Here is a 27,873-nt window from a genome sequence, read left to right on the forward strand (position 1 = left end):
TCTCTGGAGTCAGAGAAAATTACGGTGTTCCTGTGCCATCAGTTCTAATGATGTTTCCAGTTTCATAAGAGCCAATTTTGCAACATAAATGAAATGGGCATCTCTCATTGACACCATATCAATCCCTGAAAATACACCTCGTGTTAATGCATCCATCTCTAATTGATGTATTGCAAATGTTGAGCGCTATCACATCATCAAAAGGCTGCAGAGGTTAAAGAACTTCTTATTGAAGTGGGAGTGCAATCCAGGGGGGCAAATTATTGCTAGCTCTAGACAAGATGCTGTAATTTCCTTTCAGATAATATAGGAAGCCACAGGGGCATAAAACTTCTTGTTAGAACAGATCGTGCTATAAGATAAACTCATATTCAGAGAGATTTCCAGCTTTTTGGCATAGGGAATAAAAAGTATGGGAAAGAAATACTGGGAGATAGGCTTCTGGAGAAGTCCAGGAATGTTCTAATTACTGCAAATATATAGAACTTGAAATTTATTCATAGCTGTCAATATTTACTGTCTGTCTGTAGACACTGATAAGTATTAAATGTTTAGCTCTTTACAAACATTGTCATTTCTGAGATGAACTGGCAAGAAATTGTGAGGCAGGCTGAAATATAAAGATGATGAAGAATGAATACAAGATGAGAAGGGATTGTCTAAAATGTATTCCAGCCCTTTTGGGTTTGAATACTCTTCTATGGGATCCTGGAAGAATCCCAGGCAGGTAGGGAGATGGAGCAAAATGATCTGATCTGTCTGACCTATTTCTGCTCTTTGGTAATGCTGTGTGGTTCCAGTTCCCTCTGCTCCTCCTGAGAATGTCTCTGCTGAAGCCGTGAGCTCAACCCAGATCCTGCTGACCTGGGCAGCAGTTCCTGAGTCTGAGCAGAATGGTCTCATCCTGGGCTACAAGGTATGCAACTGGAGTTTCATACTCATTTGATTTTTAGTGCATTACCAGGATATGATTTTGTATTGCTATATATTATTCACCTGCTGGATTTTGTTATTATTCCTAAGTCAGCTGGAGAAGACACAGGAAGTGTGCTGGCTTTGGAAGGGGGTGATGGGTGAATATAATCTCATTTTATATTGAGTGACAAGGAGGAATCTCCCTCTCTTCAATCCTTGTGCACCAATCTCTTTCCTTCTGTGTGTCCTCTACATTTATCCTGCAGATCCTTTACAAAGCAAAGGATTTGGACTCTGAACCCAAGAGCCAGACAGTGAGGGGGAACCACACCCAGTCCGTGCTGCTCTCTGGCCTGAGGAAATTCATCCTCTACGAGCTCCAGGTGCTGGCATTCACCCGCATTGGGGATGGGGTCCCCAGCTCCCCAGCAGTGACAGAGAGAACCAAGGATGATGGTGAGTTTAAAGGTCATCAAAATAACCATCTTATTTGATCCGGACTTTTAGTGCACTTTATTTTAGTGGTGCAAGCGTAGGCAACAAATATTTGGATTTTGGGGGGATTTTTTTTTCACCTTTGAACCCAAAGGACATTGGTTGTCCCTGGTATAACTCAGCAGTATCCCACTGGTCATTGGTTGAGGATCTGGCAAAAGCACAGAACCAGTGTCCCCTATTTCCTCCTTCCCTGCAGCTAAAGAGGAAAAAAACTTCTAATATTGAACTCTGAAGTTTGGTGAAGATAATTTCTATTGAAGACAATTTTAGAGCCCAATTATGAATTCCTATTGAAGTTCAATCATGCTAAAAAAAAAAAAAAAGTGCTGCAATTGAAAGCAATAAACAAATCTGGGTCTGATTGGACTGATGGAAAGAGATGGAATTTGCAACTTCAGTAATCCACTCTCCTTTTTTTTTACCCCCAAAAGAATAAGACATTGACCTTGACAATGATCCCACCAGCTTCCTTTTGCAGCTGCCTCCAGCACTTTCCAGGGGGTTCCCAGTGCAGTTGGATGTGCTGAAGGAACCCAACCAAGCACTCCCTGAGCACACTGGTGTGGTGGAAGCATTCCTGCTGGTGGAATTCTACAGAATTTTGGTTCCATTCTTGAAATATTTTTTGGCTTTGCAGATGCTAAAACTGCTTTTACTTTCATTACCTTTTCATGAATAAATAGGTTGAGATCAATGTGAGAGGCTTCTGTTTAAGTCTCCCTCTTTCTCATCAAAATCTTTTCAAAATAATAATGAAGTAAACATTGGTTTACACAAGCAAATTCATTAAGGTAATTTGGTTTGCCTGAAAACACATTCACACTTCTGGCTTAACACAACATTTTCCATGCAGTGCAGGGAAGGAAGGAGTGGGAGCATGTGGGGTCAGGAACGGGGACAACAACTCCCTGACATTTTCTTAGCCTTTTTCTCAGCATACTCCCTGTGTGGGGACCTGGCTTTTCTTTGAAAGGAAAAATAAGGAAAATTACTGTTAGCAGAACTCTGCAGGGAGAGAAAAAGCACTCAGTGAAATGTACATATCAGTCTGTAATGAGAAATACTTAAAACTGTTTGTTTTGGATAACCCCATTATAGCAGTTCCCTCCTTAAGTGCATGTTGGCAAATGAAACAAATTGTTCTTCCATCTCCATACCCCTGACATAAATATGTTGTGTCTCCTCTGGGCTCAACTTAATTAAAAGTATCACCAGGAGTAATGCAGGTGGAATTTGTGCTGAAGGGGAAAATTCATGGATGGTAATGCATGAATTAGCATCTCCTCACCTCGTGAACCTGGGCTGGTCAGTGCTGTCTGTGTTAATGCGCCTCTCACCTACCTCGGGTTCTCCTGCTCACACCTCAGTGTTTAAGATGCAGATGTAAAGTCAGGAAGCAGTTCAAAGCTGGTGCTGATGACACAGAGAGGGGATATTATCGAATTCCAACAGGTATGAAGTGGATTAAGCTATATAATTCTCTGTAAAAGCAGCCTGGTGTCTTGCTTCGTAATGTGTTCTCAGCTACACCAGTGGTGATGCTGCAGCGAGAAAAATCCTACAGAGCTCAGAGCTCCTGGTACAGTCAAAAACCACTGTAGGGTGCTCTGGTCTGTGCTGTTTGGTGTCTGAGGGTGTTGGAGGCCTTTATCCATGGACAGATTCCTCAGAATAAATGTATATTATGCACACGCACAGGCTCATCCCATCATTATTGGAGAGCTACATCTTGGGCTGTAATTCTGTACAGGGTGAGCTGAGCACTTGTGATGCCCCTGCTGTGCAGCCCTTGCTGCCATGATCTCTGTGTTCCCTTGCAGCCCCCGGGCCCCCCGTGAGGCTGGTGTTCCCCGAGGTGAGGCTGACGTCCGTGCGGATCGTTTGGCAGCCACCGGAGGAGCCCAATGGAATTATTCTGGGTAAGATGGAGCAGCAAACCCTGGGCTGGGAGTGGATGGATGGAGACCAAAGCAAGCTACAGCTGTTGGGTTTTCCTGTGCCTTGCACATAAAGCTGAAGAAAAGAAAATGTGCTGCTGTCAGCTGGGGGGCTATGGTGAGGGGACAAGTCTGCATGGCTCCATGTTGTGGGTTCTCCTGAGCCAGAATTAGGTGTCACTCAAGGCATTGTGACTGAATGTCATCTCTCTTCCCATCTGCATTTGGTAACCTGTTTTGACTGACTGTTGGGAAAACTGCCTGGAGACCTGGGTTTTTCCCACCTTTGCCAGACATGCCCAAAGTTTCAGTTTCACGTGTGCTTCTGTTTTATTGCTTCCTTTGGATAATATGTCTGACAAGTCATAAGGAGTTAAATCCTGTTTGACCTTTCATCAAGTGAAAGAGAAGCAGCAAGACACAACAGGAATTTGTAGAAAACCTTCCCGTTCTCATAACTCTTGGGTTGCCTTTGCAATATGTGCACCAGCCACTATTGTACTTAAAACATCAAGACTTCTACAATATAAGAATCCATTGCTGCCTCTAAAATTAACGTAGCTTGTAGTTACTAAGCAATTTTGTGTTCTCTGCTGATGCTGAACACATTTCACAGTAGTTCTGGCTGGTGAGTAAAGATTTGTGTCTCAATTCTGAGAACAGAAGCAAAAGCTTTTGGTTTTGTCTAGTACTCAGCCTGCCAGGCCTTTCTGCTTCTAATTTCACTGCTGTCGTTCATGCTCACCTGTAGGCTTTTACCGATATTTCCTAAAGCCTTCCTTGCTGGCTGGAGGGTGCCTGCTTCAAGTGCTCCTGCAGAGGTGGTGTTGCTTTAAATACAGACCTAGTCCTGCATTAAACTTAAATCTTAAGTCAAGATCTCCAAGTGTTTGCTCAGGTGTGTAGTTTACCAAAGTGATCCTGGCATCTGAAGACACAGGAAAATCATCAAACAGCATCCAAAGGCAGACGCTGCAGGATTTTCTGAGCACGAGGAGGAGTCTGTGTGAGGCTTGGCAGCGGTGAGCTGCCAGAGATGGATCCACGCAGAGTTTCTCTGCAGCTCAAGGAAGCTTGGCTTCCAGGTTGTCTTGTGGGTTTGATTTGTTGCTTTTTTTAAGAAACTGTGTGTCCTAGAACTTGCTCTGAGCAGAGATTGAGATTTGAGTCGCAGGATGTGGTTAAGGAGAGAAAAAAATCATTTGATAGGAATGATGAGAAAGCACAAAAGACATTTTGTTCCCCCAACTGTGTTCCAGCTTCTCACATTGCTGCACTTTGTCGGCCTCATTTGCAGGAGTTGCTGCAAGCTCAGTGGAGTAGGAACTTTCCTTTATTTTGTCTTTGCAGAGTGCTTTGTGCAGTGCATCCCCTCCTCATCGGGTTCTTGCTCATTGCCATTATGGTGATGATAAAATCAAACAAAGGCAGGGTTGGAAGGAAAGGGGAAGAGTGAATCTTTGGCATGTTTATCATGTACACTGTTGTTTCCAGTGTCTCTCACAGCCCATGCCCAGTAAGACATCCCAGTAAACACCATACAGTCCTTGACTACACTGATGGTGTAACTAACTTGGTTTATGTCCCACTGTTCATTCCTGCCCTTTCCCACAGCACACTTCCAGGTCAGCCAGTCCTCCTTTTACAAGTACGTTAAGCTTTTTCTCTTTAAGTGTGATAATTTGCAGATGCCTTTATTGAATTTCGTCTCACTGATTCCAGACCATCTCTCTTCATTACCCAGATCTCTTTAAATGACACTCGTGTCCTCTAAAGTGTGCACAGCTTGGTTTCATTTCTGGAGTTTGCAAGCAGATTGGCAATTCCATCAGCCAGGTCATTAATGAACGAATTAAACAGGACCAGACTCATTCATGAGGTCTCATGAGAGCTTACTATGTCCTCCCAGGTTGTTAGGAAATCACTGATAACAGCATTTTGACTTTATTTTTTTTAAGTGTTCATCTCAAAATGTGTGGTATTTTTCTCACATTCTATTATTCTATTTGCTTTTGGTGGGACTGTGTGCAACCATATTAAAGCCTTACTCAAAGTCAATGTGGATCATATCTACTCTTCCCACCTGGCCAATTATACTGTCAAAATGGAAAACAGATTATTTGATATTTATTATTTGCTCCAATCAAACAGATATTGGCTGCTCCTTGGCACGTTATTATCCTCGTGGATGCTTGTATATTGACTCATATTTTTTTTCCACAGTCTTTCTGTGTATTGAGCTTTAGTTTGATTTGTCCATAATTCCTTTAGCCTGTCTTGCCTCCTTTTAAAAGACAGTGTACTCTGTTTGCCCTTTTGTATTGTTCTGGGATGTCACCTGTCGTCCACAAGTCCTAGAAGAGAATGGCTAATTATTCAGAGATGGCTCCATCTCTGCAGGGCAAATTTTATCAGGCCTTTCTGACCTGATTACATCCAGCTTAACTAAATCTTCGTTAACCTGTTCTCTATTCCAGCCTACCTCCCTACTTACATTGTTGTCGCTTTTAATTTGTGTGGAGGATCTTGTCAGCACCGACTTCTCGTTGTGTGTGAAAACAAAGCAATGGAGGAATCAGCCTTCCTTCCCTTTCTGCCTCACCTGTCTTGTGCTCATTTTTTCTTCCTGCTGGCTGACCTGTCCTCCTCCTCTCTTTCAGATTTCTAACGTATTTATGAAATCTTTCATATTGCCTCTGCTGCTCTTCGGGTGATAACTCACTTTGCTCTTTGGCCATTCTGATTTTGTCCCTACGTGCCTGTGCTGTCTATTTATACACTCCCTTGGAGCTGTGTCCTGTTTCAACTTTTTGTCCAATTCACTTTTGATTTTCAGGTCATTAGTGAGCTCTGAATGCAAACATATTGGCTTCTTAACATCTTTTGTCTGCACTGGGATAGTTGTACCATTTTTATTTGTCTCTTAAAATGGTCAGCTAACCTGGATTCCTTTTTCCCTTAGAATTCTTTCCCAGGGGGATGTTACCTGCCAGTCCCCCCATCCACGTCTTTGAAGTCCATTGTCTTTATTCAACAGTTCTCACTCTTTTATTTTTCCAATGGTAGAAATACTGAGGTTCCTGGAGGAAGTAGTTAGCTTCCAAAGAGAGAAAAAGAGAAAATTGCTTATGCTGGGTTCTTCTGTGATTTTTCCTAAGAGGTGCATCAAAAATAGATAAAGAAACAATGTGTAGCGTTCTAAGGAAAGGTTGCAAATTTTGGGAGTTTTGTTTTTTTTTTTTTTCCCCATACAGTTTTTACATCTTATTACTATAATGAACCTCCAAAACAGCACTGTAACCCCCTGATCAAGTGCACCAAAGTGGCGTCCTTGGGAAAAATAAGTGAACGTAATTTTGTGCGCTGCCCTTCTATTCACTCACGGGGCTCAAAAGAAAAACCACTTGCTTTGCAAGAGCAACTTATATTCAGAGCCTTTGAACTAATGTTCCTGCTCTGTCTGCCTTGTTCTCTGAGTATACATGCACCTTTGCAGCTAACATTTTTGTAATCTATATAAAAACATGTTCTAGCATTTCAGAGAGAGATTAGCAGGATGAAATACTGGCAGGCACCAAGAGGGAAAACCACTTGTTTGTTTGTTTAAATATTTTACCATGCAAGACTGCTAGATATTTCCCTTTTTCCTCCTGGGAATGTTACGCCAACCATCTGAGGCTTCACTCTCTCTTCCTCTCTGCACTCAGTCCAGCCAGCACCCACATAGTTCCTTTAAATACTATTAAAGATAAATGAGGCATTAATGTGCATATGTGCACTTCAAGCTATGAGCTCCCCCTGAAAATGAGAGCTTAACCCACATCCTTCCAGGCCCTGGTTAGTATTCCTCACGGTATCCTCATATTTAGCATTTACCTGGAGCTTATTGCAAAAAAAAAGTGTAAGAACTCCACCGAGAATTAGAAGCAAAATTGGATGTAATCCATGTTTGCAAATTCCTATTTTGATCCCGGGCTGCATTTGCACACCCGCTGGCCCTAAAACAGATAAGCAGGAAAATCAACAAACTGGATTGCTGCTCCGCCGCGCGGAGCGTAACCTCGCGGTATCGCTCGGCTCTCCCCGAGTTCTGTGACAAATTAATAAGTGTTTGTATCTCTGCTGCACCATGGCCTGCACCAACGGGTGCTGTCACTTCTTGAAGGGCTTTGTATGGTGATGAGCTTGAAAGCTTTTTGATATTCATGGAGTGTTGTCACCCTCCTCCTGCCTGTTTGCTTTGGGGAATCCAGCGGTTGCGTTGCGGTGACCTAACGTTTAACAGGCAGCTCGGGCTGCTGCCATTTACTGAGTTTGGAAAGTGTGCAGCTCATGGAACTGCTTGCACTTGTGCCAAAAATGCTCAAAAAGATGTTAAAGTGAAAAATAAGCCTAGTTTTAATGAATAAATAAACTCATGAAGACTTGATCTGTCAGGGGATTTTGTATGCTGTTTTGGCCTGGTAGTGGCAGGACTTCTAACAGCAGAAGAGGTTCAGGATCTAAAGCTATACAGGGAAAAAATTAAGAAAATAACATGAATTCTTATTGACCATCCAGCTACTTCACATTCTGTAAGATACTCCTTTCCCCAAAAAGTTTGCTCTGATCACTTTTTAAAGGTTATACTTTCATTCATAACCTTCAATTTTTTAATTTTTTTTTCCCTAAGATATCTGCAACATCTAACTGTCATAATCTAGTAAGGAAAGGAAGCTGCTCATTCCTCCACTGCAGCAATTGCATGTTACAGCCCTTGAGCATACATTAATTTCTCTTTGAACACTTTCCATTTACCTCTATTGATTTGCCTCGTTTGATTTCACTTAACATTTCCTTTCTTCTCCTATCCCTTGTTGCTGAAATTCATCAACTTAATAATTTTATCTTTTTGATCTTGCATTAGCCCTAGTTATTATCCAAGCTGTAGTTTAAGTACTGAGTCTTCTGTGCCACTCAGAGAAAGTAAAAGTCATGCTTTTTATGGCAGTCTGTATCCTCATTGTCCCAAACTGTCCAACCGGAGATATAGGGGATCAAAATGAAGTACTGGCTGTCTTTCAGGTGGGTTGTAGGTAGCAATAAGAGCAGGCTGAGTTCAGGTGTAAGGGTTGAATATTTGCCTTGGAATCAGACCCATGGAAGTTTTGAGTTTCTTAGGAAACCTGTTAAGGTGATGGCTCTGGTTGTGTAAACTCAGGAAAACAGATATTCCCCCAGACTTTCAGCCAACACGGCAGATGTGGGACAGGACAGTGAGAGCTGGTGCTGTTTTTCAGAGGGATGCACGGAAAAGGAGTTTGCAGAGCCTGTCACAGAGACAGGCTGTGACAAGTGATTTCCTCTTTCTCATGGCTAAATTAGTTTTTCACTAGCCACAGACCCACTCTTATGTAAGATATTGTAATGGCCTAGATATGTATGTGTTCCTTTGCCTAATCTGGGCATGTTTGTAATTGCTTTCCAGCATGAGTGTCGCCATTTAGCAGTAAATAGTTATCTTTCTATTCCCCCCTTCCATTTTAACTACACTTCATATTTTACAAAGGTTTAGAAAAGAGAGGAAATTACTCGACAAGGATATGTCCCAGATATCATACTTATCTTTTAATAACTAGATAAATCAACTTTTCTATTCTTTTAATATTCTCCGTTTCCCTCCAGGTCTTATTCTTTACGTCTTATGTCCCTTTATCGAGCTGCTTTAGCCATCTTAGTTGCTTTTTCCTTCATCTTCCCTGCTTCTGTAAAAATTTCCCCAGTGCTTTTCTTTGACTGTTTTTCCTCCTTGTTAAGATCCTGCACTGGGCTTTTCACTCCCACGTTCTTCACATCAGTATAAACAAAAAAGATCATATATATCAGTTCCTTCTCCCCATTGCTCTCTGTCTTTCTGTGGACTTCTAAAAAAGATCAAAATATTGCAGCATTAAAGGTACAGAAATATTTTGTTGAAATATATTGGACCAGTAATGGAAGAACTAGTCCCATGGATAAAAGGAGATAATTTGCAGGTGAAAAAATGAAATGTTTAAAGTGGAAGACCCCAAGACTTTGCTGGGATCTAAGCACACTCAGGAGCACTGAAAATTCAGGACACTTTTTAATTGAATAGAATATAATAGAACAGAACAGACTACTCCATTTGGAAAGGATCTACAAAAATCATGAAGTCCAGCTGCCCAGCCAGTTCACTGCTGACCAAGTTACAGCATTATTAAGGGCTTCATCCAAATGGCTCTTACACACAGGCTTGGGGCATTGCCCACCTCTCCAGGAAGGCAATTCCAGGGTTTGACCACCCTCTCTGTAAATAAATTCTTCCTCATGTGCTGTCTGAACCTTGGCTGAAGCAGCTTTGAACCATTCCCACATGTCTTATCACTCAGTCCCAGGGAGATCGTAGGACCAGGATAGCTTGGGTTAGCAGCAATCTTTAAAAGCTATCCGGTCCAACCTTCCTGACATGGGCAGGGACAATTTTCAATTAAAAAAGGTTGTTCAGAGCCCTGTCCAACCTGACCTTGAATACTTCCAAGGATGGGGCAGCCACCACCTCTCTGTGCCAGTGTTTTACCACCCTGGTAGATCAGCACCTCCCTCTCCACATCCCCTCCTCAGGGAGCTGCAGAGAGCAGTGAGTTTGCCCCTCAGCCTCCAGACTAGACAAGCCCAAAGTCCCCAGGCACTCCTCACAGGACATTATTCCCAACCTTTGAAGAAGTCTAAATCTGTCCACCCAGCTGTGGAAATGTTGGTGTAGGAATAAACCAACCACAGCCTGCGGGAGCTGTGGCTGAAGCCATGAGTCGCTCCTGGAGCTGCAGCCATGGCTGTTGCCCCATGTCTCCAAGCAGTGGCCAGAGAAGAAAGGACAAGGAAACCCACTGAAAATCGTCAGTGGCACTGTGAGAGTCAGCACAACAAAATTAATACCATCTGTATCCCAATTAAATTCCACTGGTTTTGACGCTGTTTGCCACATGCGAGTGGCATCGATTCCAGGGACTGCAGGAACTCCAGGCCTTTTCTGTGAGTGGGAATGTGGCAATTGGTGCATATTTACAGTGAGAAATAAATGTCATTGGGTTTTCTCTAATAGCCATAGGTAAGATCAGCCACTCAGATTTCATGCACTGACCTTCCCAAATGAACCACGCCAGGTTTGGCTTCCCTTGGTCTTGTTACAGCCAAGATGTGGTGGGAGTTCAGACTCTAGCTGGGATATTAATTCCATGAGAAAGAGATGGCTCAGGTGCTGCAGACCCTTTTTGTCATTCAGAGGGTGAGCAGAAGGTTGGCAGAACTGTGCCATGACTGTTTTGTTTTCAGCTGGTTTGATTTGGATTTGTTGGCTGCCCTCTGCCCTGTGTAACTCCATGGAGCGTTTAATCATACATTCAGCTCGGGCAATAAAACCCCACATCAGTTCTGCTATTAATTGATTTTGGAAGTCAGCTGCTGGACTGGAAGTTACCACTGAGCTCCAGAAGTGAGAGCCTGATTGAATTGCTGGGTTTACAGAATGGATTTGAACATTTGGCAGACCCTCTTTGGGGGACAGTTGTCACTAGTGGTGCGTAAGAACCCTGGAAGCCCTCTTTGCACAGTGGAATCATTAATAACCCAGGCTAAACTGTGAGCTCCTGATTGTCAGGCAGGCTGGAACGGGGGTTATCACTTACAGGCATCAGCAAAATTGATTATTGAGACCCGCATGGATGAAGCAGGACCACAGAGTTTGCAGGCTCCTTCCTCAGGCTCTGGGCAAGGGCAGCGATGCTGAATGACAGGAGAAGGATGGCTTTATTGGCAGTCCTGGCACTCGCTGCTGAGGGAAAAGCACGTGCAGAAAGGAGGAGCAAGCCTTGATTGGAGCAGTGTGAAGGCTGCATGGTTTGGGCAATCCAGCTGCTGGAGCTGCAGCTGAAGAAATTTGAATTTGAGCCAGTGATGAAACTGGGAAAGGGCAGAACAACCAACCTGTGAGCGTGGGTTGGAAAGCTGGAACTGGAGCATTGCCTTGAACTGCCTCAATCAGGTGACACATTGCACCAACTCTGTTCCTTTGCTTTTCTAAAAGGTACCAGTATGCCAGGAAAGATTAAACTGGTTTTGCATCTTGTTGGTCTAAAGGATGGAAAGTAAACTCAGTTTCATGGCAGTTGTATCCAGCAGACCCTTGTGCGTGTGTGATTTCCCTTGTAAGGTGTGTGGCACTGCCAAGAGCAGAACTTTATAACACCAAAGGCAGTAAATTATTTCCTCCCGACTCTAGATAAGCATGTAATTAGGATAAACTAATAGTGCTGGTGCTCTTTTGTCCCTGCTAGAGAAGCCAGCTGAGCCTTTTCTCCTCTCTTGCAGGGTACCAGGTCGCCTACCGCCTGGCCAGCAGCAGCCCCAACAAGTTCACCACTGTGGAGGTTGGCTCCACAGTCCGGCAGTTCACAGCTACAGACCTGAGCCCAGAGTCAGCCTACATCTTCAGGACATCTGCCAAGACCAGGCAGGGCTGGGGGGAGCCCCTGGAAGCCACGGTGATCACCACTGAAAAACGAGGTAATGCTGGCAAGCCATGGGTTCAGGGAATTTCTGTGCCTGCCCTGGAGCCTGCGCTGCACTTAGGGGGATTTCAATAGCAGGCTACACCTCTTCCTTCTCACCCCGTAAACCTGCCCCAGTCCATAGCAACATCATGATTTGAGAAAGCAAGGCAGACTTTTATGAGACACAGTTCTTCTAACCTGACGGGCTGTTGGAATTGATTTTTCCATCAGCTGCTATATTGGCCATATGCAGCCTCCTTTTGCAGTTAGATGGGGTTTTTTTCAGCTCTCTCGTTTTCTAGAAAGATTGCAATCTTAAGAAAGTAAGTGATGGATGAATTATATTGATTAGGGAACACAGAATGAGAGGCAGTGGTGTTGCAGAATTTCTCCATGGCTCCTCCATTGTGCCTCAGCCCTGACCTAATGTGTTTGTAATTACTCTGGCCTTTCGCTGCCACACGCTCGAGCAGAGCCTTTGCATCTGGATTGCCCAGACTTTTTCTGCTTCTTGCATCAGCCACAAAATGGTTGTTTGCATCCTGACTCTCCAGGCAAATTCTGTTCTGAAGGGAATCTGCTTGAAGGTGGCGTTTATATGTGTGTGTAAATGATACCAAATGGAACAAAATGTGAAAGACATGTAAGGTATTGCAGGTTCTGCTCTGCTTCACTGCTTGTTTTAAATGCTTTGGCTCAAGTAACTGCTCATTTCTCCAGTTTTAGAACTGATCTGTAGAGCTGCAGTTAGAAAATTTGCAGTTTCTACTTGTGCATGAAGATTTTTAATTTTTTTTTAAATTCAGAGCTAAAAGAGGATATATTGGTGAATATGTTGGTGGAAAACAAGAGTGTGGGTTTTCTCCTGGTCTTGCACATAGGCCATGTTCCAATGCAGAGCATGTATCTGGTCTCTTGAGCTGGCAAAATCAAAACAAGCCAGGGTAACTCTACCAGAACCACTGGCGTTTGTGCCACCTGCTGCTATGACCCATTGTGCTGTCTGGATACTCATATTTTTTAAGAAAAATTCTCCCTCTAAAACTAGAACCGTACAATTTCTGTGACTCGTAAAAGTCTCAGTTCAGAGAGGAGCACACTCCAGCAGGTCACCAGGCCAGACCTCCACAGACATCTTTCAACTGTTGTTAGAACTTCTGCATGTGCTTGTGGGCCTGCTCTTAGTTCTTGCCCAAGTTTTGCACTATAATGCAACCAATGATATTTAGTTTTAATTCCTAAAATGTGTCTGATAAACAATCATTTGTTTGAAGTCCTTTCTACACCTTGCACATCATTTAATGCAAGAGTAAGGATTTCCCATTGTATTTGCCCACAATGTCTTCCTTATTATTTTCCTCTAACACTTCTTAGAAGAGAGGAAGTTGGTCTGATGTTCAGCTACCACCAGCAAGAGCTCATGAAGTGCATTTCAACTACTCCTGGCCTGTTTGGTTGGGTTTAAAATTTCCTCTGGCAAAGCTCTGAAGGTCGTGTGCAGACTTCCCAGTGCATAACAGTGCAGTCCTCAGAGAAAGAACCTCTGGAGATGTATCAGGAAACTGGAAGTGCCTCTGCTAAAGATACTGTCCATCAAAGAGATTTATCAGCTCAAGGTTTCTCCTGCCCCTGTCTGATTGCTGTCAAAGGGGAGGTTCAAAGCCTGACATGTAGAAGCTTCAAAAAAAAAACCCACCATGCCAAAAAATGTGAATTCTCAAAGCTCAGAGCTTCTCCTGCTCAATAGAATGTGCTCAGATTCCCCAGACTGTGCACAAGGATGCACAATAGCTCAAGGCAGAACTCCCAGCTCTGATGTGGGAACAATGACCCCTTGTTGCTATCAGTGCTTTAGGGTTATCTTGGGTACCCAAATCATAGTGTAACACGATCCCGTTCTCTTTCTGATGGACAGCTCTGCTGGGTCTCAACGTGCTTTGGAACCACGAGTTTACTGATCTCATATAAAGTGTAGAGACAACAATGTGTTTTCTCACATCAGCAAGAATGATAAAAGGGGATGATAAAGAAATTTATCCAGTGCAGCTATCCTGCTAAAAAGAAATTGACCTGAAACTTGTATACATGACAATAAATATTCTAGAATGAAGATATTTAATTCCTGTTAATAAAGGTGTATTTAATATCCTCATAGTCCTTGATACTAAGGTAGGCAGACACAAAAATTCCCTTGACAATTAGCAAAACTGGTCACTCTTGCCCTTGTAAATTCCTTGGTTAATCCCAGTATAAATCTTTATATTTTGCAATGATGTCTGTGATTTATAGAACCCAAGTGATATTGTGGCTGTATTCTCCAGAGGCTCTGCTGCAGTGCTTTGAGTCTACACTTCAGAATAATCAACACCAGTGTTCAGGGCAGAACTGAGTCAAAAAATTTAAATGTAGCAAGAAATTAAAAGTAGTCCCTAGAGTCATGTGGCCTGTCAGAGTCAAGCCTTACATTCCTGCACAGACAGCTCACCTTAGCATTTGCTTGTGGCTAAACTCCCATAAATAAACTCCTCATACTAATGGGTTTGTACAAACAGTCAGGGAGTATATCCTGCAACACAGGAGATTTTAAGATCTCCCATTAGCAGCAGAAGGAAACCCAGTCATGGGAGACTGACTGCAAGATCTGACCTGCCCAAAATTGCAGAGCTTAGCAGCAGAATGTGTAAAATCCCTGCATGGCTCTCCCTCCCTGGCATGGAATAACCCCATGTCCCTGTCTCCGCCTGTCAGTGTAAGGCACTGACCTTTCACGTCGTGCTGCTGCTTGCAGGCTGCTGGCACCCAGGGCTTCCTCCAGCTAATAGCTTACAAGTTTTTGGGCACTGATGTCAGCGAGAGCAGGCTGCAGAGAAATGCCAAAACACACAGGAAATGGTTTTAGGGGATGGCAGGGAAATGAAGCACTGGCTGTACAGAGCCGTGAGGAATCAGGCAGGCAGAGGTGTGTTTATGGAAACAAGTGCTGATGAAGTTGAATTGAATTGCTTCTCAAAAGCAAGTCACTGCGGTGTCTCCAATCAATTTCTGCTTTATTACATGCCACACATTTTAATCAGAATCAATAATCTTCATGATAAACAATTAAACAATTATTCCTCACTCTATGGAGTTTCTCTATCGAAATCAATGGAGTGCGGAGATGCAGTGACGGGAAAGGAGATCTGTAATGAAACAGTTGGGGGCTGGCATGCTTACGCCTGCATTGCCATTCCCTGCTCATCCCAGAGGTGTGAGGGTAATTACTCTGGAGAGACCTCCCTCAGCACTGGCTGGTTTGACTTTGCAGGTTCAAGGTTAAATGGGTAGGAAGGGAAGAGTTGGGGGGACCCGCAGCAAGTGCTCCAGCCCCAGCTCTGTGCTGCTTCCAGGCTGGGGTTTGGAAGCAGCAGCACCAGGAGCTGCTGATGGCTCCTGGTTCTTTGCCTGGTGCAGGAATTCAGCATCAGCTGTGTGTGTTTGGACTCTGCAACACAACAGCCTGTTCCAGCTTGCCCTTTCCTCTTCCTTATGCCTCCACTGGGGGAAGAGGACCCTGCACAGCACAGGGAGAACAGAGTCCCCGGTACCAAGGAGTAAGAACAGGTTAAAAGTGAGCTAATTTACACACAGATTCTGTCAAAAGAGCAATTGCAGCCAGAGGAACAGCTGAGTTTCATTGCCTTGCTTTGCTTGGCTGCCAGTCCTGATGATCCTTCTTTAACCTGCCAGGTCAAGACCCCTCCAAGTTTGAGGTCCACTGTGAGGAAGGTTTATATCCTTTGGTGACTTTTGATGCAGGGAGATAAGAATCAGTTTTACTGCTCCTCCTTGCAGTAGAAGGTTAAGGAATGGAATGGTTGTATACTTCAAGTGGCAAATCCAAAAGTTCAATGCCCTGTGGCATTACCAGTGTGAAAATCTGACCAGGCTGTCACATTTTATGTTGGTTTGAATTTCCTCTCAAAGCAGCTAAATTATGGTTTGATTGCAGAACGACCAGCACCTCCCAGGCAGGTGATGACCCCCCAGGGCGATGTGTCCTCTCGGAGTCTGGTGCTGAAGTGGGTCCCGGGAAGCGATGGATCGTCACCAATCCGATATTTCACAATCCAAGTGCGGGAGCTGCCAAATGGAGACTGGCAAACCTATTCCTCCTCCATCAGCCACGAGGCCACATCCTGCGTTGTTGAAAGGTACCATGCAATCCCAGGCTAGCATAGAAATTCCCATACTTTCCCACTAGTTAGGAAACCAAAACAACCGTCACTCAGCTTCACAGCCTTTTTGGGGGAGAGAGGTTAAGTGAGGCCACTGCTTCCATTTTAGAGGTGGTGTTATGAACAGCAGTTGAGAGATTTGCTGAAGGTCATGCAATAAATCTAATTAAAGTTGGACTGCAGTGCATCTTTTTGAAGCCTTTCCTGGAAGCTCAGCACCACAGATAACACTACTCAGGCTAAATCATATGTAGCTACACAGTGCTCTGTAAAGTACAACTAGTTAAAAATCCTTTGAGTAGTGACTGATGTTAAAATCCACTCTGAATGCTGCATTGCAATTATCTCTATATAAGCTTTTCCAGATGAAATGAGAACCATTTTTATCTGTATTTTCCATACTGAAGTTTATAGATAGCATCAGAATGTTTAAACTTTGTTATTCAGGCTTCATTATATCCTCAGCAATACTGGTGTAATTAAAGTCCTTGTAACATCAGCAAAAGTAATTGAATGTCTACAAGCAGGTACTTGTTTTGCTGTCCATTTCCTCTGTTGACAAGCCAGTAGAAATCAGATTATTTCTAAAAGGCCGTGATCTTCAGAAGAATCAGGTATTCCAAGCATTCAAGTTTTTCAGGTCTGCTACTAAAAGCATCAATGGCTGTGGTATATGGCAGCTTACTGGTCATGTACCAGTATCTTTCCAGTAAAAACCTGTACTTGTAAAAACCTTTACTTGTAAAAAACTTGTAAAAACAAGGAAACCATCTATGTCACTTAGAGTTTACATTGGCATGACTGAAAACAAAAGCTCAGAAAAGATGATTCACATTATTCAAGTTGCTGTAGGTAAGTAATTCTGTCCTGATAGGGTGGCACTGCTGAAAGTGATTTTGTCTTCCCCTTGCTAAAAGCACTTTCCTGTGGAAGTCCAGAAGAGTCGTGGATGTGAGAGTGCTGCCCATCAGAATGCATTATCCTTGATGTTTAATCATTCCTTACAAGTAACTTGGATTTGTAGGCAGTGTTACATCCTCCAGTGGATGGTTACACTACCAATTAATTAGTGAAATCCCCCGTAAGTTACAGCTCTGCATTTCAAGCCTCTACCTGTGACTCCAAAGGCAGCCTCCCCTTCACCTCCCCTGCCAAGCTGAGACAGAAGCATCTTTATAAGGTTATGTCAGCTGGAAATCACTCTTTGCCTGTCTTAAAGCACCACATACATAAAAGACCTGCAGGGAACCTGTTGTTGCTGTCTTTATTAAATAATCCAGGTAATGGCATTAATTTGGGATTCAGCAGGAGCGAAATGCCCTGATCAAGTGGTGTGGTGTAGGGGATTAGTCAGGAGCTGGCACTCTGAATTCCAGTGCCTGCTGTGCACTGGCTGACCCTGGGCATGTCTCCTGCTTCCTCCCCACCTGTCCTCCTCATCTGTGCTCGGGGGATGGCCCAGATGGCTTTGGAGGATCTCAGCAAAGCACCTTGAAAGCCAGGCTTTGCACAGCCGTGCAGAACTCAGATAACAAGGCCCAGTCGTGGGCTGCTCCATGAGCTGCAGCCTCATGTCTGTTTTCTGGTGCCCAATTCAGTGATGAATCCAGGAGTGCTTCTGGGAACTCAGGGCAGGGGACATCTGGGAAGGTGCTGATGGCAGCAGGGGTGGGAGCACCTGGGAAGCTGGGGGGGACTGCAGAGGAAAGGCGATGGGGAGAGGAGACAAACTGCTCAGTGGCTCTGGCTGGCAGTGGGTGGGTTCTCTTCAACTCTGTAGAGGCAAGTTGTGGTGAGGGGGGGAGATTTCATCCCTCAGCTTTATTTTCCCCATTCCACAGCTTGAACCCATTCACCTCTTACAAACTGCGAGTGAAGGCCACCAATGACATTGGGGACAGCGACTTCAGCGCAGAGACAGAGGCGGTCACAACCCTGCAGGATGGTAAGGGAGGAGGAGAGGCACATTGGGGGCATCACTGAGGGGTGGGGGCTCCCCAGGGCTCCTGGACCCACTGCAGGGTGTTCTCCATGGAGACTGGAGTGAAAACCAACAGCCAAAGCAGTTTTATCCACTGGAAGTTGACGCAGGTAGCAATGAGATATGGCCGAATTAACAGGCAGCCCTAAGTGTCCTGCTGTGCCCTCTGATAATGAATCATACTTTCAGGAGTCTCAAAATGGATTTAAACGTCATTTGATTGGCTTCCAAACTCTGCACTAACCATTATCTTTGCAGAAATTGAATAATTTACAAGAGAGCATTAAAAATAAATGTAGAACCCTCCATACATTTGAAGAAGTTTCTTCAATTGTTTTCCCCTCACAGTCCATATCAGTCTGCAGTATGGCAAAATTGCTGAGGTGTAAGTAAGAAAGAGTATGAAGCTCCTGGAAACATGAGCATTTAATCCTGCAGATCAGGACTAATAAACTGTGAATGACATTGACAAGGCTTTTATTTTTAGCCTTAGAGATCAGCTTCTAATTCCTTGATTGTATAAAGTCAATGCCTGAATGCAGAAGTAGCTCTGATGTCTTGAATGGAGAAGAGAGCTCTGCAAAGTAGGAAAAGCATCAGTATGTGCTTTTACCCTGGGAAATTGGGTATTTCTGGGATACATACATGGATAAATATATATATATATGGGTGTTGTGGGGTAGGGGTCAATCTTTTCTCCCAAGTAACAAGTGGTAGGACATAAAGAAATGGCCTGGCTGCACCAAGGGAGGTTTAGATTGAATATTAGGGAAAACTCCCTCACTGAAATGGTTCTCAAGCACTGGAACAAGCTGCCCAGGGCAGTGGTCAAGTCCCCATCCCTGGAGGGATTTAAAAGCCACGTACATGTGGCACCTGGGGACATGGTTCAGTGTTGGGCTTGCAAGTCCTGACTTAATGGTTGATCTTGATGGTCTTAGAGGTCTTTTCCAACCTGAATGATTCTATGGTTATATATATATATAGTGCTAGGAATTATCCAGGATTTCCTACAGAGCAAGGAGTGACGAGTTAGAAATGACACTGAGATATAATAGGAAGCCATTTTGCAAGAGAATGTGATCTTGAAATCAGAAGAACAGAGGATAGAGCTCAGGAGCGTGGGAAGTTAAGCAGGAACCCAATGTAATACCTGACTAATGTGCTAAGCAGCCCCTTAAAGGCATCCTGGCTCTCCACCTTCCTGCACAGCAGCTGCAGCAGGGTCGGTGCAGGCTGTAACTGATGATAATGAGGCAGCACTCACTCACTTTTTCGGAATTTAAAATGTTATTTTAAGTTCTCTTTGAATTTAGCTCCAGTGGATCCAGAGTTGTGCTTGGCCTCCTCACAATACCACAGGGGAAAAAACTGTGAAAGCTTCTCACCTTCTCAACAAACTGAACATTTATTCTGCTGAGCAGCCCCGGTGCTGCCACTTGAGCGTTGCACTGTGGAGGGCTGTGAATTCCTGATAAGCCTTTGCTTCATGTCTTTGAGCTGCTGTGGAGTGTCTGGGAGTACCACAGCCTTGGACCCAGGAAGGGGTTAACCTGTGGTAAATCAAGGTGTGCTGACTAAAGTAATGTGTGACTATGAGACACAGACTCCTAAATTCAAGGTGGGCTTGCCTCAGCTGTGGCAAAAAATCTCCTGAAAAATCTGGGAGCAGTTTTCTCACCCTTTGGATCCTTCACACAGCTGGTTTAACTTCCTTACAAATGGGCACCCGGTGGTCTGTGAGCAGCTGGCTGCTGCAGCTTCCTCCAGGTTTATGCCCTCAGCTTTTCTTGGTCCTGCTCAAGCTGCCAAGGCCACAGGTAGAGCAAGAGAAGTGCCTGGCTTCTCCCTGGGTTGCAACATCCACATCCACCATGCTGCTTTTGAGACCCACCACGTAGCAGCTGGGATGGAAGATTTCCTTCAGCAGTGAAGAAAAAGAATCTGATGAGCGAAAGAGAAGCTGCCCCTTTTCCACCTTCTTGCTGTAACTGCTCTTGTTTCCTTTTTCTCTTGTTTAGTTCCAGATGAACCACCCAGTTCTGTGTTAGTAACTCCCCACACGACTTCCTCTGTCCTTGTGCAGTGGCAGGTAGGTAAAATGAAAAATTCTGATGTTCCTGTGAACAATTTTTTGGCTGCTTTGACTTGTTGAATTTAAGGGTGCATTGCCAGGGACGTTTTCTTGAGCTGGAAGTATTGTACTAAAGTTGAAGGACTGCAGCTACTTCCTTATTTGCCTGATCTAGCATAAATTTTAGTGATGGAGATTTCTGGCAGTTGCTTTTACTTTGTGCCCCACTGTAGCCATGTCCAAGATCGTTACTTGTCAGATTCTCCTGTCCTTTTGTTGATATCCATAGCTATGCATCTCTACACAGAAAACATTCCACGGACCGTGGTGTTGGTAAGATCAGGTAATCAAAAGCTCACTCTGGCTCACATCCTGCACAGCCTTCTCCTGCTGCTGAAATGATCAGAAGCCTGAGATCAGTGCCTGAAATCCCATTTGTACCTCTGAGGAGCTCCACGTGCCCTCTTGGCTCTTTGAGAGAGAAACACTGAGATTTCTTCAGAGAAGAGAAAGGAAGCTTGGGCTCTCCACAATCTCTCTGGGTTGGATAGGGAAGTATTTGTGTCAAGTCTGCATTTTATATTGGCATTTCCTCTGCCTGCCTTTATCTTTCAATCCCGGCCTCCCAGGACATGCAGGAGCATTTTGTGACCCAGTGCCTGAGGCTTCTTTTTGCAGAGTGGGCATTAACAGAGGGACCCCAGTGGGGCACTGCACATTATCCATAACCCATCCTGGAAAGCCTCTGCCCACCCTGCTCCCAAGACAATGTCCCCCACACATAAAAAGGATGGCTTTGGACAGATTGCATTATAGTGAAAAATGTACATATGCATTTACAGTACAGATGGGACTCCTTGCATTTTTGGAAGAGAAATATATGGATGAGGGTCTGTTTATTGCTGTGCAGCAGCACTTTAAAATCTGCCTGGCTGTGCTGCTGGGTGCCTGGCCCCAGCTCACACAGGCTAATCCTGAGCAGCAGCATTGCTTACAGCATGTTGAGCAAATAGGAGACATGTTGAGCAGCTTTACCAAAGAACTATGGAGAGATGCAAATCTACCTCCCCACCTACAACGAGAGCCCCCAGCAAAGGGAAAAAAAGTACAGAAAGAGAGGACAAAGAGGATGTGGAGCACGATGGACCACGAATAAAATAAACATTCCCCCAGCTGACTGATTACTGGTGTGTAGTTAATGTGAAATAGGTGGTTGTTTAGGTAATTGGATGCTTTTCATTTCATGAAAGTGAAATGGGGTTGTTGTGCCAGAGCCATCTCAAGGGAGTTGTGGGTGATTATATGTCATTACCACATGTATATTAATAGGTCCTGGTAATTCAACCGTACTATATTTTTCAAATAAACAAAAATCTTCAAGTCCCACAATAGCCTCCAATTAAGAGGAAGTTTCACAGCAGTGTCTAAGAAATAATGTAAACTGAAAACAGCAGTCAAGTTAAATGGGAGAGTGGATTTCCAAGCAAAGCTAAATTTTTAACTTTGAGCTGTGTTAATAATTCACAAAACAAACTCTCACTGCACTATCTGGGCTTTCAACTGCTTGGTCTGATCAGTCCATTATTTTTAAATTTAAAGGAGGAAGAAAATAAGTAATTTCCAGTGAGGTCTCTTGTATCAATAATGCAAAGTTATTTCAAATGTTCTGGAGGATGTTACACTTAACATCAGGATCATGTACTGTTCTGTGTCTACCTTAGAGATAACAATTATTCAAACCTACATTTCAGTCTTTATTTATTTATCTTTAAACAGCACAAAAATGTTTCTCTTACTTCTGTACAACATTATGGGCTGCCACTCATAACCATTTTACCTATTTCAGCAGATCCCCCAGGCTTTCCTACAAAATCCTAAATAATCCATTACATCAAAAGCAGAGTTTTGTCCACAGAAGACAGATAGGAAGGGGAAGACCTGACCTTTTAGCTGAGTACCCTTTTCAGGAAAGAATTATCAAAGAGAGACAGTTTGCAAGCTATTTATTTTCTGAGCTTTCCTGTCCTAAACCTCAAAGAAAGAAAAAGTGGGGAATCACATGATAGCATAAGGAAACAATGTTTGCTGTCATAAAATCAGTGTTAGACCACAATGAGATATTAAGTTTTACCTGTTAGGCAGTTACATGGCAGAGCAGGGAGCCACAGTCTTCTCCTCAGCTTCAGCAGGATTTTCCTTTTAGGGTTCTGCAGGATATTCCACTTCAACTTTTCTTTTTTATTTTTTCTAAATTAAAAAAAGTTTATTAGTAATTAAAATAGGAAAAGTCAGAGGGAGGTGAGGACACTGCTGTGCTGTGGAGCCCTTCTCTGCAAGGGCACCATCAGGGCTAAAGCAACTTCAGTGCAATACAGAAAACAGAAAGTCAAAAGATTGGAAAAGAAAAAAGATCAGGAGAGAGATGCTGATAACTTCCAGTAACCTCATCTCATCTTCTTTCACAGGAGAGCATTTCAGCTGGTCCATGAGCAGTAATGTCATGGGGCAGCCTTGGAGAAACCTGGCACTTTATTTGGTCTATTTTCTTAGTCCCTTGGACAAGGCACTCTCAGCCTGAGACTAGGAAATACTGTTGTACCACAGCTTGATTTATTTGCCTTGTAAAATGCAGTCGTAGAGGGAATATGCTTGCCCTTTCTAAAATACATCACGGGAGTAAACACCCCACAGGGAGAAGAACAATTTAACCCAAAAGGCAATGTTAGCACAGGAACAAATGGTTAGAAACTGGCTATGAATTATTTAGATTAGAAATTAAACGAAGGTTTCTAACCAAGTGGTGAGGCTGGGAACAGCTTCCCAACAGGAATACTGGGAAGCTGAAGAATCAGCTCCATTTCTCTGGAGGTTGTTCTGTTTGTGAAAGAAGTTTTCAGCAGGTGGGGTTCTGCAGTGGGCAGGTCCCAGCCCTGATGATCCTCGAGGTGCCTCACAGTCCCTCACAGCACCATCCTCTAATGCAGATGCCAAATAACAGTGAAAGGTGGTCAGGGCTTTGCCAGGGAATGGAGCACAATGATGAGCATGAAACAATGATGAATAAGAGATCTCCAACCAGGCAGAGCAAGTGACATCTTGGGACAATTTGGGTTGCTTTCAGCAGGCTCTGTGCAGGACATCTGCACAAGAAGGAAGCTTCTTGCAGCAGCAGGTTCTGCCCCTTTTCCTGGTGGCTGTGTAGCTTCTTTATACTCTGGTTCACATCATTTTCTTTTTTGGTTTCCATAACTGCAGTCTTTCTTCTTGATTCCTTCAGCCCTCACCCAAAGCCAAGTCCTTGGCACTGAGACAGGACAGTCCTCTCGCTCCTCATGTCACTGTAATGGAGTAATGGAAAATTCATGTCATTTTTGGAAGCAGAATGCCAGGTTATTACCAAAGATCTTCCTGCTTTCTATCAAGATGTCCTTACTTTCTTCATTAAAATTACATGGGGCATTACCTTCTACTGTGACAGTGTTTCACACCAGCAGTTAATTTTTACACAATGCTTTTCCTTAGGAAAGTTCTCAAGGCTGGTAGGGATCTTCCTGGATTAAGGGCAAGATCATCATTAAAATCCATTTCATTTATACTTTCAGTCCCTTAAATTTCAGTAAAAGAATCTTTAGAAGATAAATGGCTCAGGGCATCTCTTCTCTGCACTTCTTAGCTTTCATTAGACTCAGGAAAGTATTTTTTTTTCCAAACATGAGGAATCCCTTTGCATGCCTCTACTTAAGCAAACCACCCAGACACAAACCTCCTTTTCAGTATGCCAGCTCTGTTTCTGTATCTGAAGGAGGATGTGAGGGGCTGCTGGAGAAGCCTTGCTGAGGTGTTATGTCTTTGAGTATCTGCCAACATGATACAGAAGGGGAAAAAAGTCATATTTGAGCCATCCCATGGCTGTATGTGCCAAATTGCTCCGAGCTATTACAAAGGAGGCCTGGGTTTTCCTCTATGCACACACCAGAGCCCATCACACTGTGACTCCTCTCTAAATGCCTGTATGAAGTTGTTATTAGGCCTTGTTTTGTCTTCCTAATCAAAGACAGAACAATTTTTATTATTCCTTTTTATTTTCTCATGTGTCTTTCAGTAAAATAATGCCAGATGAAGACTGTCCTGTGATCAGTCCCCAAGGAGAAGAGCCACTGAAGAAATTCTGTGACAAAATAATTTATTTCTTTTTGGAAGCAGTGAAACACTGTTTGGCTCTTCTAGTGTTGGTGGAAAGCAACCTGCCTTTCCAGGGGGTGTTTCTTTATACCCTTCATCACACCTAAGTTTCTGTGGGCCAAGAAGGAAAGGAGCTTGGCTCTTGGTGTGGATTTTTCAGTCAAGAGCCTTTTGCAATGACCACAGCTTAGCAAAATCCTCAAAGCTGCCTTTAACTTGTGTTTTGCAAACCACACAGCCTTCAACCCTGTGCATTATTAATGTCTGTTTTCACCCGAGCACAGAGCCACTGCCCCTGCTGATGGATGTTTGTTGCTATGCCCATCTTAACCAGCCTGTTCTTCACGTGGATGTTTTTCAGCCCCCCAAAGTGGAGAGTCTGAACGGGCTCTTGTTGGGATACCGCATCTACTACCGGGAGCTGGATTATGACGCCGGGCCTGGGACAGAATCCAAAAACATCCAGAACCCCTCAGCTTTAAGAGCAGAGCTCACACGTAAGCCTATGGTTTGGACCCTAAAATACCCCACAATTGTAATCTGTCATTACACCAGGCACTACATCCCCTCTTGCTCCATGGCAATAAAATGTAGTCTAAGAGTGCTGGGAATAACTCAGGTTTTACACAATCAGCCCGAAGATGCTGAAAAATGCAAGTAATTTCAGTGTGATCAGCATTGTAATGGTCTGTACTGATCTCTGCCAGCACACTGGGACTGATGGTCTGTCCCCCACGTACCCCCTGATTTCCTGCTTTCCGCTACCTCCAGCTCATAATTACCCTGGTACACTTTGTTCTGCCTTCAAATGAGAGTCACTTCATTTTTCTCAACTGGCAACTTTTTCCTTCCTTGCTATTTTCTCAATTGTTTTTATAATTGACATTTTGTTTTTCCTTTTACGGTATGAGGAAACAGCTGAGGAGAATTTTTAAATGAAACTTTTATAATTTCAAAGTGCTTGTCCATATTTTAGAAGAAAATAGTGAAGATGAGCAGGAATTTTTAGGTGCCTGCTTTCCATGTGAGTCACTGGGATTTATGGCTCACATGGGAAGAAGGTGGAGAGGGAGAGAAATAATAGAAAAAAAGAAAAGGCTTTTTAGATAAAGGCTAGAAAGGAAATCAGAGGGAAAAATAGGCAGAATAAGATGATGGGAGGCAGACGTGTGAGCACTCAGTAGCTTGAGAAATAAGGTCCCGCAATGAGATGCCCTCATGGAGGGACCAGCTTTTGTCCTGTTTGATGTCACTGGAATATTCAGAATAAAATAATACTCCAAGAGCAGCAGAATAGGGTTGAGTGAGACAATTTTAATATCTTACGTCATCTGCCGTGCTTTCCTGAACCCATAGAAGTGATTTCTACAAAAGCAAGAGTGAATTTTAATGAGGGTGTGGGGTAAGTGGGTGCTTTAAATGTAACATAAGCCCCTAACTCTGACTTCACTTACGTGGTCAGAGCTAATGAGACCCCTCAGACTATGCAGCTTGAACCAGGACAGAGTAGAGACGTAAAGCTCTTGCAGGTGTAGGAATGCAGAAGGGTTTTTCTCAGACAAAAACTGAATGACTGACTGTGTACACGAAAAAATGAATTTGGATGCTCTCACAAGCTGGAGAGCCTGTGAAACCAACCAGTTTTCTCTTTTCCCTCTTCCTGTCTGGCCCTGCAGCAATGTTCCTAATCACTGCAAAGGAGAAAAAATGAGCTGTACCTCCCCAGGGAGTCAAGAGACAGAGAGAGAAAGGGGTGGAGACAAATGTATTTTAAGATAAATTCCCCTCTTTCTCCTTATAATGCTCACCTTAGAACACCTCTGTTCCTCACTGACCCACGGTTTTGCACAGCTTAGCGTATTATTACAATTCACTCACAGCAGGAATATTGAATTCTTTAAGTGAAACAGTGGGAAATCAAATTCACACTTAAAGAAACAGGTCCTGCCCTGATGTAAGTGTTCACTTTGTGGCCCACGTTCCAGCTCTGTCCTCTGCAGCTCTTCAGGTTTTGAATTTTGCATCTGGAGAAATCAGTATGTAATGCACCACTGAGAGCTTTTGCCCCTAGAAATCATTTCATTGTTACTCATTTGTTCTATTTAATCTAAAAGTCAGAGCATTTTTGTGTTGTGTATTTGTGAGTTCCTCTGTTTGAGGAGGAAGTGAAACAGCCCCATGTGAGCGAGATGCTTTTGATGTGTTACGAGAGAGTGATGTGATTTTATTGCCCTAGAAGATATAGTCCTAAAGCTCAAACTGTGTATGGGTGTGCTGCCTCATTTGCCTCTGTCTCTGCTGTACATCATTTGCAATAACTATTTCCTTGCACTGTAACAAGCTTTCTGCTTTGCTTACCCTGAATAGCCCAAAGCAGCTTCAAGACAGTGAACAGCAGCTCTGCATTAACGACGTATGAATTAACACGTAAGTGCACATTGCCTTTGGATGAGACTCTTTGTAATGGTTCAAAATACACCATGGGCAAACTCCTGTGGCTCTCCTCCGTGGATCCAGCAGAAATCAACACAGATTAATGATTCTGGCTTTCTCAAGTTTCTTTTCCTTTAAGCCTTTGCTTCCCCTACACCCAGAGACATCGATGATGCAAGTAGGTAGCTGTTGTAAAAATGTGGCTGCTGGGAAGGTAAAACATTATTGACTGTAACAACCCAGTATTGCTGATGCCAAATGAATTTTGATTCACTTGCTACATATTTTGCAGTCCATCTGAGTTTAGCTGTATCACATCATTAGTCCTATGATTCAAGCATTGCAATGCTCAGGCATTCCATGGAGTACAGGGCCAATTTAGAAAGGGCCCAATGAATTTATGTGCATCTCCAGAGGTGTTTTCAATTGGAAATGAATAAAATAACATTCGACAGAGTTAAAAGGCAAGTTGCTTTGTGGTGATGATGGTTCACTAGATAGGTTTTGCCCAAGGCTTTTGAGTCACAGATTGTGATGGGCTAAAAAAAAGAAAAAATGAAGCCTGATCCCCACTGAAAGTTGCATGCATGAACTCTTGTGTTCCATTTTCTTCCACATCCAGTTAACACTAAAATCTCCCTTGTGACTTCTCATGGCAGAAAGTGAAGTTTCCCTGTGCGAGCTGCCCAGTACTATACGTGTGTATCCTACTATTGGTTGGTTGTTTATGAACTCAGCACTGTTATTTCTGATCTGCTTGCTCCATGTTTTGCAGTCCATCTGAGTTTAGTGATATCACATTAAAAAATTAGGGATGTATCAGATATAATTTACAGTGTGCCCGAGACTGGGGAATGATGCTGAACTCACAGTCAGATACTGGAGCACAACACTTACAAATACTTCTGTGACACTGATATTAGAAAAACTTATCTAATTAGGATTTTTTTAACCTTACCAAACCAATGGCATCCTGTCAGCCCCTGAGTTAAGGGGACTCTGATTTGTAGATAGCAAGGAAAATTATTAGCAAAGGGAGAAATTTGGACCTCTGGCCATGCGTGTCTTAATTCAATGCTCATTTAAATAG

The 27,873-nt window shown here is 43.5% G+C and overlaps 1 protein-coding gene across 1 annotated transcript in view; it reads left to right on the forward strand.

The window, feature by feature from the left end:
* The window catches only part of SDK1 (sidekick cell adhesion molecule 1), a 381,963-nt gene that overhangs the window by 309,068 nt on the left and 45,022 nt on the right, over positions 1-27,873 (forward strand). Inside the window, exons 26-33 of the mRNA XM_082292298.1 lie at positions 801-916; positions 1,182-1,371; positions 3,234-3,332; positions 11,718-11,912; positions 15,888-16,089; positions 17,955-18,058; positions 20,116-20,186; positions 24,712-24,847. Coding sequence (XP_082148424.1) covers positions 801-916; positions 1,182-1,371; positions 3,234-3,332; positions 11,718-11,912; positions 15,888-16,089; positions 17,955-18,058; positions 20,116-20,186; positions 24,712-24,847 — 1,113 coding nt within the window. The remainder of the gene's footprint in view (positions 1-800; positions 917-1,181; positions 1,372-3,233; positions 3,333-11,717; positions 11,913-15,887; positions 16,090-17,954; positions 18,059-20,115; positions 20,187-24,711; positions 24,848-27,873) is intronic.

The sequence above is a fragment of the Coloeus monedula genome, assembly GCF_965178545.1.
Source record: "Coloeus monedula genome assembly, chromosome: 16".
NCBI lineage: Eukaryota > Metazoa > Chordata > Aves > Passeriformes > Corvidae > Coloeus > Coloeus monedula.